This window comes from Ctenopharyngodon idella, chromosome 3 (assembly GCF_019924925.1).
Source record: "Ctenopharyngodon idella isolate HZGC_01 chromosome 3, HZGC01, whole genome shotgun sequence".
In the NCBI taxonomy this organism is placed as follows: Eukaryota; Metazoa; Chordata; class Actinopteri; order Cypriniformes; family Xenocyprididae; genus Ctenopharyngodon; species Ctenopharyngodon idella.
In genome coordinates, this window is record NC_067222.1 from 44,917,307 (window position 1) to 44,934,588 (window position 17,282).

A 17,282-nucleotide genomic window follows, 5' to 3' on the forward strand; every position below is an offset into this window, starting at 1 on the left:
AAAGTGATTTCCATGATTTTTACAGATAATAAATTGTATTTACCTGTGAAAACAAACCTGGAAATAGACGTGAGGCTTTGAGGAGAAAAACGAGAGATTCTTCGTGCATTCCAGTGAATTATATATCATAAATTATATCGGGAGAACAGACCACAAATGTGTAGTATATGTTGTCCTTTGTCATACTATTACAGCGGTATGCAAAGGGACAAAAGAAAATAATCACGAGGGTAGAAAGCAGCGACTGAAAAGAGCTCTTGTCATAGATATTCTTGTTATAACATGTTACATTAAAATACCAAGCGTTACATTATTCTCATGATGTCTGAAAATAAAACATGAAGGAAGAATTGACAGCTCATTCAGTCAAACTGACGGATAAGCTTTATTTGTAGGGCAACCTTATGATTTGAAACGATTAGTTTCAGTCTTTTTAAATGGAAGTTCCCCAAACCGGAAGTGGAACCCATAATTCGAAACGCAGTAGGCTAGTCAGGAATAAGGTGGATAGGCTAGTTTAAATGGTAAAGGGTTCCCACATCTGAATCACCATAACTTGTACAATGACTCGATTACCAAATACTCTAATTACTAAAAGGACACTAATTACTTTTTTTTTTTTTTTTTTATAATTTTATAGACATTGCATTCTCAAAGTTTCCAGCATAAGAAGTAGGCAGAAAATATTTTACTGCTGTAAAATGTAGGCTATTTCCCTGACGTTTCCATGGTTTTTCCATTAGCCTACTATGCCTGGAAATCACCGGAAACTGATGTTATTATCTCAAACTCAAAGTCTTTATCTGTGCGACTGCAGCTCTTCATGTCCTACCGCGTCTCAGAATCTCTAAGCAGCACCTCACGCGAAAAGAAATCTGTATGGAGACAGAATGCACCGACTCAAGCGATCCATCGCTTTCTTCCCTGATTGGTCGGTTAGTGAGACGTGCTTAAGCAGCGCTGCCTCGGTTTGCTCTCTAATTGGTTGTTTTTGCAATGGCCTTGCGCAGCGCTCCCTCAGTCTGTTTTCTGATTGGTCGATAATGCGGTGGGCTGGGACAGAGCTGTCATTACCGACATCCACCACCAACGGAGAGACAATAGGGCAACAGCGGTCGCTCTGTCGGACGCATCAGCGAAATGTGCACAAGAATCAATAATATTACATCAAGGCTTTAAGAAATAACAGAGAGGACAGCTGAAAGATACATACATTGCTCCTGATGTTCTAGTAATTAACTTTGACCACAACGGAATGACTGAGGGGGTTTGCGCATCATTTGTTCCTTGAAAGGTAGGAAACATTGTATTTAACATTAATATAATTGATAAAATATGTATAGTGATGCTCAGGGTCATTCTCATTTGACATTGTCATTTGCCAGTAAGAACTGCTGTACTGTTTAGTTAATGCAGATGCCTTACTTCCATAATACTTCCAAGGTTTATATGCATTATATTTCTTATATGTATTATAATAACACATTATTGGTGTTGTGTAGTACATGCAAACAGCCAGGTGTTGTTTTCTTGTTACTGACATAAAGGACTCAATGCAGCTGAGCCCATCACTATGTAATCTGCATAGGAAGCAATCCACTGAAGAACAATAGGCTGCCAAAACACATCTTGAGCTGCTGTCAGTTGTGTATAACCTCAGTGAAGTGAAGGCATGCCATTCAAGCAGACTGTCATTTATAGATGTCAGTTACGTGCTAAATAGAAATGGTTATTAATTTATTTATTGTTTGCATGGATAGCCATGCATGAACAGCCACATGCACACTCACACAAACCCAAAGGGGTAAAGTGTACATTCAGTGTATGAAACTGAATGTCCTGTTTGTAACAGGTATTGTTCGGACAGGATGACAGCAAATTTAGATGCAAGCTTCAAGAGTAATATAGGGTTAAACATGGCAGACATAATGTGTTATAGATTAATATAGTATTAGATTTGTTAGTTGAGATTTTTACAGAATATTTGCTCAGTATTTACATATTTGTTCACAATATATAAATATATATATAACAAATATTTAAATACTAAGCATATATTCAGTAAAAATATCAATAAAGAGGTTTTCGGCAGATGCGATAAGCTGAAAATGCCCAAAATACTAGCCAATACATGGGACTGTCACTAGATGTGAGCATTCAGACACACACAGCTGTGTCCTTTGTCTAGATGAGCTCTATTATTTGGATTCTGATATCTGATATCCAAGATGAGATCTGATATCCAAGATTTTGGTAAAGAGTCTAGTCTTAATGTTTAAACTGACAGGCACATTTTTTCATTCTATGATGTTTGTGAAGAAACAGTGCTGTTGCTTGAAACTGCTTGCATTTAATGGAACATGAAATTTATTAAAATGTAATTACAACATTTTGGTCAAGCAACCTTGTTCAGGCATCTTGCAATGTTTGAAATATGTATATTTATCATATGAACTGCTAGAAAAGAGCTTTCATGCACAGAGCCACACAGACCATACCATTTTCAACCCTGTTTACTTCCATAATCTGACATATTTCTAAATGAAACAGTATATTGAAACAACAAATAATGATATTTATTTAATCTTAAAATTAGATTTTATTCTCCGGGAATTGAATGGATCGTTTAAAGTGGCCGTTACATTCGAATGGAGGCAGGTGGCTGGAGGGTGGGGGGTGAAAAAGTGAGAGGCCATTTGTGATGTCAGCTTAAAGGAAGATTATCAAGACAAACATTTTATGCACAGATAAACCGTGCACAATAAGACAAGGAACATGCATTAAAAAAGTCAATAAATATGGTCATTTTGATTGCATGTTGACTCGTGCTCACTGTGAAAGCAGCAGAGAGAAGTGTAGGACCAAGCCTCGAGCCCTAAGTGTCTCCGCTGATCTTTCTCCAAGCGTGAACATGAAATGCTTCAGAGCACTGTGAGCATTGTGTGCGTGTGTGTGTGTGTGTATGTGTGTGTGTGTGTGTGTGTGTGTGTGTGTGACCGTGTGAGTGAACAGACCAGCACTAACAGGGCTTATGGGGCTTTCTCTAAAACTCAGTTCCCGTTTTATCTCCAACCCTAATTAAACATACCTGATCCAGCTAATCAACTTTACTTTTTGAGTTATTTTTTTGCACTGAATCTGTAAAGTGGTATTTTTCTTAGAACATTAACTTGACAAATTTAGTCATTTAAACTTATAAAGTTTAGTTGAAATATCTTTATGAAAGTAAGGTGAACTTACTTTAGGTTTTCAGTACCAAAGTTCGTGTTTATTTAACCTAAATTATTTTCTTTATTCAACCAAATAAATTATTATATTTCAAATGTAAATGTTTATTATTATTATTATTATTATTAATTTAGAATTAACAGAGGTTTAGATGTTGATGTTTCCCTCCAGGAACTAAGGGGCTGTTTACACAACACCATTTTCAACTAAAAACTGAAAACTTTTTAAGCGTTTTGGCTGTTCATTTACACAACAATGGCATTTTGGGGTCCTGAAATTGTAAACTTCTGAAATTGGGTTTCAAAGTGCATGTTTTTGAAAACAATATTGTTATGGAGTAGTGTTTTTTTAATAAAGTGACATCGCCATCTACTGGCCTGGCAGCATAATATAGCGTTTTAAGTCATTTTTTGCAGATCTATGTGAACGTTGTCGCCTGTACACGAAAATGCAATGGAAAATATATTTCTTTTGTTTTTAGTACATTGTTGTCGTGTAAACACCCTAAGTTTGAGTCCACTGCAGTAGGCCGTGCAATTGCAAAGCGTTGGACTAGAAGCCAAACAACAAAATGGTTGATAAGATATCGGAGGTGCACAATACAACCTGGAAGATATAGTAGGAAGTAACTTCGAAGCAACTAATTTAAAAGGATTATTCATTCAAAAGTTTAAATTCTGTCATTTACTCGCCCTCATGCCGATCCAAACCTGTAGGACTTTCTTTCTTCTGCTGGACACAAAAAACAATATTTTTACAAGCGTCTCTTTATTTATTTTTCTGTCCATATACAATAAAAGTCAATGATGTTGTCTGGACCCTATAGCTTTCTTCAAAATATCTTCTAGAAGAAAGAAATGCAGGTTTGGAACGGCATGAGGATGAGTAAATGATGACAGGAATTTCATTTTGAGCTATTCATTTAAGGCTTTGGAAAAATCAATAGTTGTTCAATAGCATCCAGTGAATAAGGTGTGTATGTTGAGGATTCTCTGGATATTCCAGATTCATTTCCTCTGCGTTACCGCTACACGTGCTTGGCATTGTGATTAATGGTGGAGGGATTTGTGCTGCAAAACCATTCGACAGGCTTATATATCTAGCCTCCATACACTGATTACTCCATAACTCCAATGGCAATTTCAATCTTGTTTTGAACCCTGTCTAGTTCTGTTTTCAGCTCAAGAGAAATCTTCTTCATTACAAAGACTGATGGCAATAGGTTTTCTGAAAGTACACAAGGTCCTAACACCATTTTCAGTTGCCACTGGTGGTTTATCTGTCTGCTCCTCGATTACCATGGGAACAGAGTAAATAAAATGCACTGTCTTACATACTGACAAACAGACTCAGTCCGCTGAGTATTTTCTGTCAACATCTGTACAGGTTTCTCATGTTCTACTATAAATTGGTGAGAAAGGCTAACAGCTGTTGCACTGCACAAATACAAACACCAGGAGTACCCGCACTAGGGAGCAAACTATATACCCTTGTAAAAAACAAGTGTGCTTTATTGTATTACTTTTAGTGTGCACTTGTAGTGTACTTCAAATCTAGCATATTTTTTAAAAACGATACTTGCAGATAATGTAATATTAATAAAAGGCCACTTGAGTGTCCAAGTCAAAAAGATTTCACCCCCAAGGCTGTAGATCCCTCCTTCAGTATAAGTCCATAGGATTTTTTCAGCCATTTTATGTCCGCCAAGGCAAAATCTCAAGACAGAACACTTTGAAAACTAGCAGCACATTTATCCTCAACAAGCTGCATGATTTAAGCCGTCATTCATGTCCGAGTAATGCACTGAAGTTTAATAATTATGTTTAGGGGTTGCTTGACTCCTTAATCCTAAATATCAGCAATAGTAATAGAGATGCTTGGAGAGAACCTTCTTTATTTTAATACAACTGCCAATGGCTACAGGTTGTAGTTGTACAGCTTACTACTTCTATCCATACTGTACAGAAATAGTGCTCACCTCTATAAGAATTACATAAATATTTACAGTGCGGTAGCCATAAGATCATATACAGCATTGATTAAGCTGTTTGTAATGATTACCTTTAAGTCGCTAAGCACAAGATTTTGGCAGCCACTTCATCTCTTTCAGTATTGCTTTTTCTGTAGAAGCTGGAGGAGGAGAGCCAGAGAAATAAACACTGAGCACAAGATAAGGAACAGGTCAACAAAGCACCAGGCTCAGCACATTGGTAATGGAGAGCTGCACGAGGCAAGCTGTGCTACAACATGGCACATTTACTCAAGAGATGAGAAACTGTGTGGGCTGATGTCTCTATGTCCACTGGAAAGACTTGCTTTGAAAAGGACATCCAGTCACTGCTCATTATACTGTTATTGTACACATTTTGTTCTATCTATCTATCTATCTATCTATCTATCTATCTATCTATCTATCTGTATCTAGTTGTGTGTTTGTGTATTTGTGAGCTGAGGCTCTTGGGAGTAGTGTCATGAGTGTTTGTCTGAAGGGAGCTGCTGTCACTGAAGGCTTCAGTAACAAGTGTGCAACTCCCTAGGAACCACTCAGAACATTTTTGGCAACTGCATAGTAACACCTTAGCTACCAGTCTAGCAGCCCTATAGCAACTCTCTCGTAAACTAAACTTGTAAGAATTTTGAGAACACTCCTGTTGCTTGCATCATCTTGGATTTTTTTTCTTTCATGTTTTCCCTTTGGAGAATGGCTCATACAGCATGTCAAACAAACATATTTAAAATTCAGCTATGATGTGGTTTTCACTTTCTTTTGTAAGTCAATGGTGCATGAACAGAACCGAATGTAGCACTCTATTCACATTTTGCGGTGTGAATGTTGCCTATCAGATCAAGACTTCTTATTACCTGACACAGTCCCCCTTTCATCTTATTTGTGAGTCTTCAATCCGTGAGATGGGAAATAGAATGAGCTAGATTTGTGCATGTGGTTCAAAGTGTTTGATGAGTAGCCAAAAAAAAATAAATAGATAAATAACTTCCCCCACAGCTCTATACACACTTTCCCTCTCTCTCTCTCCCTCTCTCTCTCTCTCTCTCTCTCTCTCTCACACACACACACACACTTTCAGATTTCCACAGATGGTGTCAGTGAACAGGAAGTGCTGTCATCTTGTCTCATTCAACACATTCTTCTCTATTAATGAGCACTGGCAGGACCAATGTGCCATCAGGACTGCAAATTCATTCAGAAATCTCATTAGAGAGTCTGTTATATTAGTGGAAATACCATTGAGCATTCTTTAAGTCGGCCATTATGAAATCTAATATCTCATGACATTCTAATTTTGTGTTTGCACAACATTCATAATGCCTTTATATTGTTTTCCCACATAAAACAACAGATGTTTAGAGAAAAAATAGCATGCAGTACTACATTTTGCAAGTATGTGTGCTCGTGGAAAACTCGCTCCTGCTAGGTTTTTAGCGTGTTGCTAACAGGCCGATTCTTGGCCATTTTAAGATTATTGCAATGGGGCGATAAATGTGCCCATGTGGTGGATTAACAGTTCTGCCTTGTCAGTGGATAAAGTACATTTTCTGTTTTCCATTAATGTTATGGTGAATTTAGAGTAAACACTGTATAAAATAATTTTTATGTCATTTTGACATTTTTACTTACATCTTTGATAGTGTGCATTTACTAAATTAAATTGTTTTTATTTTTTTTGTATGTCCTTACATGATAAATGTACTTACTATAGGAATAACAATAAATTATGCAATCAAATTGTTTTACAAACAACTAAACCTAAACCAAACCTTAACCCTACAGTAAGTACATGTTGTCAGTACTTTATAATTACACTGGAACAAGGACACCTTGAAATAAAGATTAACAAATATAATTTTTATTATTAAAATATATTACACATACAAGCATCATATCTGCCATCAGTCAAACTTTTGCTTAGAAAAGTAATAGCATACAATAGCTTCAGCAAGATTCATGATTGGATATGTTCACAAATGGTGTTGGTAATGACATACATTGCACTTACTTTATGAATGATGTTCTTTTCTTATAGTTCTCATTTTGACTCATTTGTTTAACCAGTATAGTCCATGTTAGCTGAAACAATATGAAATGGTATTATGCAACAGGCCAGATTGTCCTCTAACACCTTTCAGAGAGGGTTTCGTGGTGCGGAAGTAAATAGCCCTATGGGACTATGTGATTTTAGCGTAACAAAGGGGATCGGTCCGGGTCTGTACGCTCTGATCTTTTGTTCTACACAGTTCCTCTCATGCGTTCTCAATTGAGATACAGCCTGTGATGTTGTTCACATGAAAGGGCCTCCATAGAACAGAAAGAAGATCAGTGAACTGTAGGATGCATGAGGTTATATAAGGACTTGTTTGCATTGCCTACCAATCCCCACAATCTTTGATGTTGCTGATAAAGTGTGTGTCCAATGCAATCATGTTCAGCTGCCCTAGGTGTGGAAATAGTTCTTTTAGGGTATTTTATCATGTATATCAACAATCTCCTCTCTTTTTTTCCTTCTCCTACCTTTAGATTTCTAAATCATCCCCGTTGTCGTGGTAACTGGCCGCTCTGTCTCTGGAATAATGAGCTCCTCACCCCACATGTCCCGTTCCTCTATTGACATCCTGGAAGAGCTGCAGCTCATCACTGCTGAGAACCTGGAGAAGCTGGACTTTAATAAATACTATGAGGTCATCAGGGAGCTTGGCAAGGGCACCTATGGCAAGGTGGACCTGGTCATCCACAAGATCAGAGGTAGGTTGAAGGGGATGGACAGCATGGATGCTATAGACCAGGGCTTGGGAACTCTGGCCCTCGAGATCCACTTTCCTGCAGAGTTTAGCTCCAACGCTGATCAATCCCACCTGAACAAGCTAATCAAGGTCTTCAGGATTACTAGAAAGCTACACTGGCTTTTCAACAACATGCCAGTTGTTCAGACGAAACATCTTCCTAAAACACTTTCAGTCGACAAGAACTCCATGATAAAGGTTTTGAAAATTACTTCTTATCTAGTACCTGTAAACAGTGCATGCCATTTTAAAGACTGCAAAGTCTATGAAGGCATATAATGACTAGGGTCTGCCAAGCACTGTAAAAGCAGTCCATACAACTCATATGCTACTGAGTCTTCTGCAGACTTAGAAGATGATTTAGAGAAAAAGACTTAATTTGCTCTCTATTTAATATTAACTGATGTCGAGGACAAACAATTGAGATATGAAAGGGATCTCATTTGTGGTTTTTCTTTCCTATGGGAAATTTTCCTATTCAAACTGACAAAGAATGTTTGTACACAAAAATGAAACCCACCTACTCTTACAAACACACACAGGCACACATCTCTCTCCGTCCTGTCAAATCATGCATTATTTATCAGTCATCTGTCATATTTTCAAGATCCTGTTGATCAAACGGTTACTGCGGCTCACAGCTATTACATACGCTTTCACACAAGAGCTTTTGGAGTGGACACGAGTCCATCTGACATGGATGTTTAGTTCGTTTGACTAGTGTATGAAATGGTTTTCTTCTGAGTCTGCTGAATAGATGGTCTGGCATACAGTTCATATGAACTCCAGTACGGTTCAGCAGACAAATGCAAGTACCGTTCTCTATGTAGCATTTTGTGGCAACTCACATCTCTGTCAGAGTTGCTATGTTTTTTTTTTTGCTACAGTTGTAAACAGCTGCCACTAGTACTTATTGTGGCACACATTGCTAACACAAATGAAAAGCCTTTCAATTACAGTATGTCCACTTGCTGTTCTTTGTGAAAAGTAGCTGGTGAAGCTAGTCAACCGACATGTTTTTTTGTCTGGAGGTTCTTAATGACCAAGGAAGTCTTGCTGGTTAAGCTAATCAAGAAGCCTTGTTGGAACATCAGCAACCAAATCTGAGAACCAACGACCAAAACATATGGTATGATGGTGACCATCACAATGGCATAGCTTAAAAAATAAGCACCTCCTCCCAGCTACAGTTTCAAGCTCTTTCAGGATGTCTACATGTTCTGATCAAGACATCATGTTTACCTTTCTTTTTTAGAAGGGTATTAATGCTCTTAATGTGCCCCCTGGTTTGGCTTGTGCATCCTCCAAATTTCAAAGAGATGCAAAACACACCATCTGTTTGCATCCAAAACCCCCATCAGTATCACCTCATTTATTATTCACATGCAGTACGGGCCATACTTAGAGGATGGATCCTGCAGTGCATTGTGGGGGCACTTCCAGGAATCCACAATCCCGCTGGTCTCAGCAGAACTCGTCCCGTGTGCTGTCATAACATTTACATCTCAGGATATCTGCTCCAATTCCTGACAGATATTGCATCTATATCATGTTCTTCAGGGGAAGTGTGTGTTTACCAGCCGGAATATCACTAGAGGAGTGAACTAAATGTGTATTTGCCATTTTCCATTTGTAGTTCGCTTTAACCGCTCCTCTGATCTTGAGAGACTGTAATTAAATGTTTTGTGTTCCAGAATTATTTTCACAGCAAAATCCCCGGTGTTAAATGAACGCTGCTCTGTGTTTATATGGGAACCACCAGCAGAGTGTTAAAAGTGCTGAACACTGAAGCGGTGTTAGTTAACTAGATAATTAAGTGATTAATTGAGTGATGATTGAGCATTATTGAAGACACCTGACGATAACAAGCAGAATCACTAAAGAAAAGAGAATGCAAGAATAATTTAAAGTTGTTGAGTCACCATTATGGCGGTCAGTGTTTGCTTTAGTTGGGCAATTTGACTGAATTTTTTTAATGATGGTTTTCTCTGGCTGCTGTAACTGTGTTTGTTATGGCAGGAAAACCCTGAGAAAATGTGATAAGATGATGGCTACTTATTGATGATAAAGATGTAATCATCATGTAATAGTCTCATTCACTGATCTCTAGTCTAATCTAATCGAGTCTAATCTGGTTTTATAGGTGATGTCTTATGAATATCACCTCACTGATGGTAGTAGCACTACACACCTTTATGTTAAAGGGTTAGTTCACCCAAAAATGAAAACTCTGTCATTTATTACTCACGCTCATGCCGTTCCAGACCCGTAAGACCTTCGTTAATCTTCGGAACGCAAATTGAGATATTTTTGTTTAATCCGATGGCTCCGTGAGGCCTACATAGGGAGCAATGACATTTCCTCTCTCAAGATCTATAAAGGTACTAAAAACATATTTAAATCAGTTCATGTGAGTACAGTGGTTCAATATTAATATTATAAAGCGACGAGAATATTTTTGGTGCGCCAAAAAAAAAAAAAAAATAATGAATTATTTAGTGATGGCCGATTTAAAAACACACCTTCAGGAAGCTTCGGAGCATAATGAATCAGCGTGTCGAATCCGCAGTTCGGAGCGCCAAAGTCACGTGATTTCAGCAGTTTGGCAGTTTGACACGTGATCCGAATCATGATTCGACATGCTGATTCATTACGGCCATCACTAAATAAGTCGTTATTTTGTTTTTTTGGCGTATATATAGTAAATATGTCGACAAAGAGAAGAGAATTGAAATCTTTATTTGCACAGAGGACTACACTGTAGTGTCTTAGTACTTAAGAAAGAATATAAGGTTGAGATTGCATTTTCTGTGAAGTACTGTAGGTAATTGGGTAGTTATAGGAACTTAGTTATAGGAACTAGCCACCAGGGTGGTTCCCAAGGAACTAAATGTTCCCCTAGGGCAAATTTCCTGTTTTTTCCTGGTAATTCCTATTTTGTTGATTAGAGCCTACTCTGAAGTAGGAGCTTATTTAAAGATCTAGAACTAAATTTGTTCACAGTTCCTATGGGTGTGAACACGCCAAAAACTGTGTACTTACACTAATAGTTATAGGAACTATGAACAGGTTGCTCCAGTGCGAAAGCCCCTATTGTCTGTCATCTGCCTGAGCAGGTGCATCTGTCGTCTGTGCTTATAATGAAGGTCCTTTGTGAAGGCCTTTATCTTGTATACACAGGCAGTTTCTGTTATGTAATAACAAAGTTGGGGGCGGGGGTTCCTCTTGCCATTTGACCTTCCTTTTTAAGTGCTTAGCAGCTGCTAACCCTCTGCAGTGTTATGCAAAGGACTTCAATAGCGATTCTCAAGCAGAATCTTTTTGTTCAAGACGTTGACGAGACTATGTGACTGACAATCACAGTTTGTCCCATTTAGTGGTGAGTAAATCTGAAATATGCCTCAAAAATAGAATGGCAGAAAACAATACTCATTCAAAATACGGCACGACAGTTTCTGTGAACACTGGAGAAATTGGTGGAAATGTGTAGATTTTGTAATCAGAACTACACAATCTAAAAAGTAATAATTACTGATCATTTCACAGACAGAAAACAGAGTGGAATAAACAATTCTGCATGTGGATATCTAAGAGTGTTTTTAGACCTGTAGATTGTTTGCTCTGTTCCAAAACGGGGACTAAATTTGTTACAATGTTGCAATTTTTTCTTGGTTTGGTTTGCTTTCCAAATGGACCCAAATTTGTTAGTACAAGTAATTTGTGAGTTAAGTGTCCTCTCATTGGTCAGAAAACACCTGATTCTGCTCATAGTGGTCATCCGTCAGGATTAAATCAGATGATTAAAGCCCATCTCTTAGAGACACTCCCTAAACACCTTGTAAATTTGGTATTTTCATGTGTCTCGGACAGTTGTTCTAAAATATGTTTGTCCGACCAGAGAGGGGCCCAGTTTGGCGCTCCAGACCACCAGTTCATTGGTCCATTGGGTTGGATTGCTTTCTCACCAAAAGCGAACCGCTCCAGAGTTCATTTTCAAGCATCCAAGACCACCTCATTCAGGCAATCTTGGACTGATTGTTTTGTTGCGGATCCTAGCGAGATTGCTTTGTTCATATATGCCTAAATGAACCAAACTAAGGGAGAAAACATGTCAGGTTCCGAAAACAAACCCTTTAATCCTGTCAGGTCTGAGGCTGAAACCACCCTCCTCATTCTACTAGTGGAAGTCATTTCATGCATTGATGCACTGAAAAAGTTTTTACTGCAAGGTAAAATGTACTGGTGCCCCTACATAATACAATGTGTTTACTGCAGTTGAACAATGCAATTAATCAAACTTGTGTGGCTAGAAGTGTTTTGATTCTTACTTACATGGCTTCAATAAGCCAAAAAGAGTTAGTGCAGGTATTCTTTTCAAATCCTTTCAAACTTTCTTTAGAATTTATAGTCAAAGAAAGCTGTTCCCTTGGTAAATTATTTCCCACATTTATACATGACCTTGACATTGTCTCGGCGTGACATTTAAAAAGAGCACATTCAAATTTTGCAAGTAGGCCATTAGCTTTGTGTCAGCGGCAGAATAATCAGGAATGCTTTAAAAGCTAAGCAATGTTAACCTCTACCTCTCTTCCTTCCCTCCAGGCACGAAAATGGCTCTGAAATTCTTGCGGAAGAAAACCACTAAGCTGAAGAGTTTCCTTCGCGAGTACAGCATCTCTCTTTACCTGTCACCTTGTCCTTTCATCATCAACATGTTTGGCATCGCCTTCGAAACTGATGAATACTACATCTTCGCTCAAGAGTATGCGCTGGCGGGCGATCTCTTTGACATCATTCCTCCGCAGGTGAGACAACCAGAACTTCTTTGCCTCTCTCGAATCTCTACTAATAGACATATTCCTATTGCATGCTAAATGAATTGTCCCAAATGGAAGCATTAAAATGATTTTGGTTCTGTGAAGATATTTTTCATTTCTTAATGTATAGTATGCTAAATTGAAAACTATGTTCTCCAAGTAAATGCTCCAAGTAATGATCCTCCAAGTAAATACTTAAAAAGTAGCAGCACACCTCTCTCCTTCCATTGTCTGACAATATAAACAGAGAAATATGTAATTGAGAACCAATTTTATAGGGGATTAGGCTGTATTAAGTAGGAGACACAGAGAGTAGGAGAGAAGTAAACAAATGTAAAGGACTGACACTAGAAAGAATGCAAATACGATGGAATAATGTCGTCACTAATATGTAAATGAGTGTATGACATCATCTAGCGACATTTAGCAACTTTTTGAGCAGTCTTCAGCTACTTCCCATTGAATGCAGTTGGCAACAGTCCCTTTGCTGGCTGTTAAATGAGGACTTCGTGTTCCCTGCAAACTTGTTGCTGCATTACAAAAAGTCTTCAGCACTATGTTTCAGATTTGCCAGTCTGTGAGAATTATGATAATATCCATTATGTAACCACATGGTGTTTCTCCATAGCGTCTAATTCCGTATTCTCTCCCGTGCGTAGGTTGGACTGCCGGAGAACGTTGCCAAGCGGTGTGTGCACCAGGTGGCGATTGCACTGGATTACCTGCACTGCAAGAAGCTGGTGCATCGTGACATAAAGCCGGAGAATGTCCTCATCTTTGACAAGGATTGCCGGAAGGTGAAACTGTCAGACTTTGGCATGACACGGCGTGCCGGCTCTCCAGTGAAGCGAGTGAGCGGAACCATCCCGTACACGGCGCCAGAACTGTGCGACCCCGGCCGGCAGGAGGGTCTGTGCGTGGACTACAGCACTGATGTGTGGGCATTTGGTGTGCTTCTGTTCTGCATGCTCACCGGGAATTTCCCCTGGGAAAAAGCGCTGCCGTCCGACGCCTTCTACGAGGAGTTTGTGCGCTGGCAGCAGCGGCGGAGGCGGAGCAGCACTGTGCCTTCGCAGTGGCGGCGTTTCACTGATGAGGCGCTCCGCATGTTCCGCTGTCTGCTGTCCATCGAGCAGGACCGCCGGTGCTCCGTCAAAGAGGTCTTTAGCTACTTCAATCACTGCTGGATGCTCGACACGGAGAACGGCAACACAACCCATGCCTCAGGCGGTAACTGCAACGGTGGCTCAATGATAAATGGCCGTCAGGCTGAGATTAGCTCATCTTCCTCAGAAGAAGATGAGTTGGTGGACCGTTTGAAGCAACAGAGCTTGTCGCCTGTGTGTGGGGTAGCTAAAGGAGGCATCGTCATGGAGCCGGTGGCGGCGCACTACTCCTCTACCTCCACCAACAGCCCTGCTTCCTCCAATGGTGGCTATGAGCGCGTTTCTCGTGACAACAACGGCAACAGTGGTCGCATCCTGGTCACGACACCAATTGAAATATGCGTATAGAGAGCTCACTGGCATTAACCTACCTTGCACAAATACTTGGGATCACTAGATGACAATAAGGACTCAAGTCCTCATGAAGCATCATAAGAAAAGTCGGTAGCTGACGCACACGTGCTCCAAGAGCATCCCAAGGAGAGTTGACAGCGTGAAACTGTTCCTGATGACGAGTATCTCTGAGGGAATGTGTAAGACAATCGCCAAAGCCTGCTGATTGTGTATCAACCATGTTTTCCGTGTACAATTAGACCAAAATGAAATTGGAAACTTTTGAAGAATAGGGGAACAAAAACTCTTCTATGAAAATATGAAGCAATACGTTGATTTTTTGTCGAAAAAATAATTGAAATTAGTAGAGATTTTAAAAACTTTGATTTAGAACATGGAAAAAAACAGCAAAAACATTTCACATGGAGATTTAACGTGGTTTCAGAAGCACAGTAGGAGCTGTGTTGGTATTGTTTCGTGCTTGTGTATCCCTGTGGTCAGTGGATATAACTTTAGAAGCTTATTGATTACTTTATAAGTGTGTTGTATTATTCATTTAGGTCTTGACCTTTTTGTTATTTATTTAATACTGTAGCATTACAGTGTTTAATTATAATTTGCGGAGAAACTGCACTGTCAATTCTCAGTTTGCTCACTATGAAACCAAAACTGGCAAGAAAAAGTCACTTAATTGCAGAAGACTGTTAGGGAGGTTTGAAAGTTAGGTGCAAAAACTCTCTTCAGAGTAACGTATAGATGCAATCCATATTATTCCTCTCTATCTAGGCATGCAGCACTTGGCCCTGCGTCACCAAAATAGTTGTACAAATCTTGCATTCCGAGACAGGGCTATGTGTGCCCCACTAAATACAAAAGCGATTTAGACATGACGGCTCCCAGAAGCACAGTTCAAAAACCATTCAGCCTTTTTGTGTTGACATACAGTTCATACAGTAAGAACAGTACAATACATTTCCTCTTTTTTGCGTTCTCTCTGAGCATCACGGATGGAGCCCTGATAGCACACGTATTTCACTGAAACGTCTTTTTGATTTCCTCTAGATGTCCGTTTTAGACCCCTTGCAGTGTCTTGGAGAAGTTTCCGTCGGACGTTAGATCGATTTACATTATTATGTATGAATTTGCTCTTTTCAAGATGTTTATCAGGTGTTTGTATTTGAAATGCAATGCTTAAAAAAGAATGTTATGCTTTCCAGATGATGTTGTCTTTCATAGATGTCCTGTTGACATACGTGTGCTTACCGAGTGAAGGATTTCTCAGGTATACCATTCACTGTGTAATATTGAAAAGTCAACATGAAGTCAAAATTTTCCCTATTTACTTTCTTAATATACATTTTCGGTCTTACTGTGCACGTATCAGTGCATATTATTCAAATCAAATATTTCAACCTCTAAAAAGGTTTTATTTTTTGATTACATCACAAATCCCTTACTTTCAAACCCTCCCCTCCAACCACCTGACTTCATTCTGGTATGTAACAGCCAATCAGAGTAATTCAACCCACTCCCTACATTTTTTTTCTCATTAAGTATCCTGTTTTAACTGAAAATGTCATATTACAGTTATTAGTAAAATTATTGTGTAAAATGGGTTTCAAACACCACTTCATGTTGTCTTTAACATCCAGTTTGTTACTCAGTTGAGGTGTAGGAAGGATGTGTTAAATGAAGATGTCATATTTATGTTTCATAACGAATAGGATAGTGATGTCTAAAATATCTGCTGCTTTGTGCCAGGGAATGAAGGTCCAGTTGAATTTCTGTAAAAGATCCTTTTATTTGGGCCATTAAATACATATTAAAAATGTCACTAGCTGCTAAACCTGGTATAATTTGAAGTTAGTTGTATTAAAATGCCAATAAAGTGGAATGTACAACCCTGTTCCACACAAGTCTTGCGCAATTTAAACACTGTTTTTCTTTTCTTTTTTTATATTTATACATTTTATTATGAGATTTGTTCGATTTCATAGTCTTGTTCAAAGAAAGGTAGCAAAAGAAGGTCATGTGCTGGAATTGTTTTCTTGTGTTGTTAAAATGAAAAAAAAAAAAAAAGTGTCGACAATGTTTGAAAGGGCATTTTGCATGGATATAACAGAAAACAGAGAAGTTGGTATCTGTGCTACTTTTAGAATTGTGACAAATATTGTGTAGTAATACTTTCAATTAGCACAAGTTTGCATAACTTGATAAAAGTTTTAGTGGTCAAAAAGGACAATGTGCAAATAAAATAATAATGTTTTTGTATACTTCATGTGCAGAACATGGACTGAAGGCCAACAGTGATGGGGCAGTACATAACATATTGATTTGCTCTCATTGACAACTCATGAAGAAGCTCAATGTTACTCTGAAAGACATTTTAACCCTTCGAAATGTATGAAGAATACAAGACAATTCTGAAAATCTTTTGTTGAAAGGACAAAAGCAAAAACAGTAATTTTCACGTGTTGTGTTTTCCAGAAATATTTGCATGAATCAACATTGCTCTGGAGAAACATTGTAGAAATAAACACTAAAAGTACTGAATGTTGTGGCTTTTGTGTCCTTTCTGAAACATTATAAAGGCTGGTTTTCACACTGACCATTCTGTGCTCCTTCGAGATTTCGGTTTTGATTTTTAAAATGCTTCAATGCAAAGTTCCAATACATTTTTCATGTCCCACCATATTAATCTGACTGCTGATCTTCCTGTTCATAATATCTGAGGGTATTTCACTCCCTTTACCTTTCAAAGTACCTTGAGTATTATGATTAAGCATGGAAGTAGTCCCTCGTAAAGGTGTCACAAACATATGCTCCAATCAATCCATCCGAATGCTCTCCATTGCAGTGAAATCTACCACCATTAGGCTACTGAAACATTTCTATTGAAGAAACAGATTCTATTTTAGTTTATTTTAAAACATATTCATTC

At 38.5% G+C, this 17,282-nt stretch overlaps 1 protein-coding gene across 1 annotated transcript; it reads left to right on the forward strand.

Moving 5' to 3' along the window:
• Positions 1-1,090: 1,090 nt before the first annotated feature.
• unm_sa1261 (un-named sa1261) lies at positions 1,091-16,894 on the forward strand. The gene is made up of 4 exons (XM_051888698.1): positions 1,091-1,294; positions 7,763-7,987; positions 12,628-12,830; positions 13,502-16,894. Exons 2-4 carry the CDS (start codon positions 7,816-7,818, stop codon positions 14,354-14,356), a joined length of 1,230 nt encoding a protein of 409 aa, XP_051744658.1. The 5' UTR covers positions 1,091-1,294; positions 7,763-7,815; the 3' UTR covers positions 14,357-16,894.
• Positions 16,895-17,282: the final 388 nt, after the last annotated feature.

Bases quoted from the DNA above. Each gene is read 5' to 3' on its own strand.
- unm_sa1261 (XM_051888698.1), top strand. From the start codon at position 7,816: ATGAGCTCCTCACCCCACATGTCCCGTTCCTCTATTGACATCCTGGAA. The intron at 7,988-12,627 runs GTAGGTTGAAGG...CCTTCCCTCCAG, and splicing joins GGTCATCCACAAGATCAGAG to GCACGAAAATGGCTCTGAAA. The intron at 12,831-13,501 runs GTGAGACAACCA...TCCCGTGCGTAG, and splicing joins TTGACATCATTCCTCCGCAG to GTTGGACTGCCGGAGAACGT.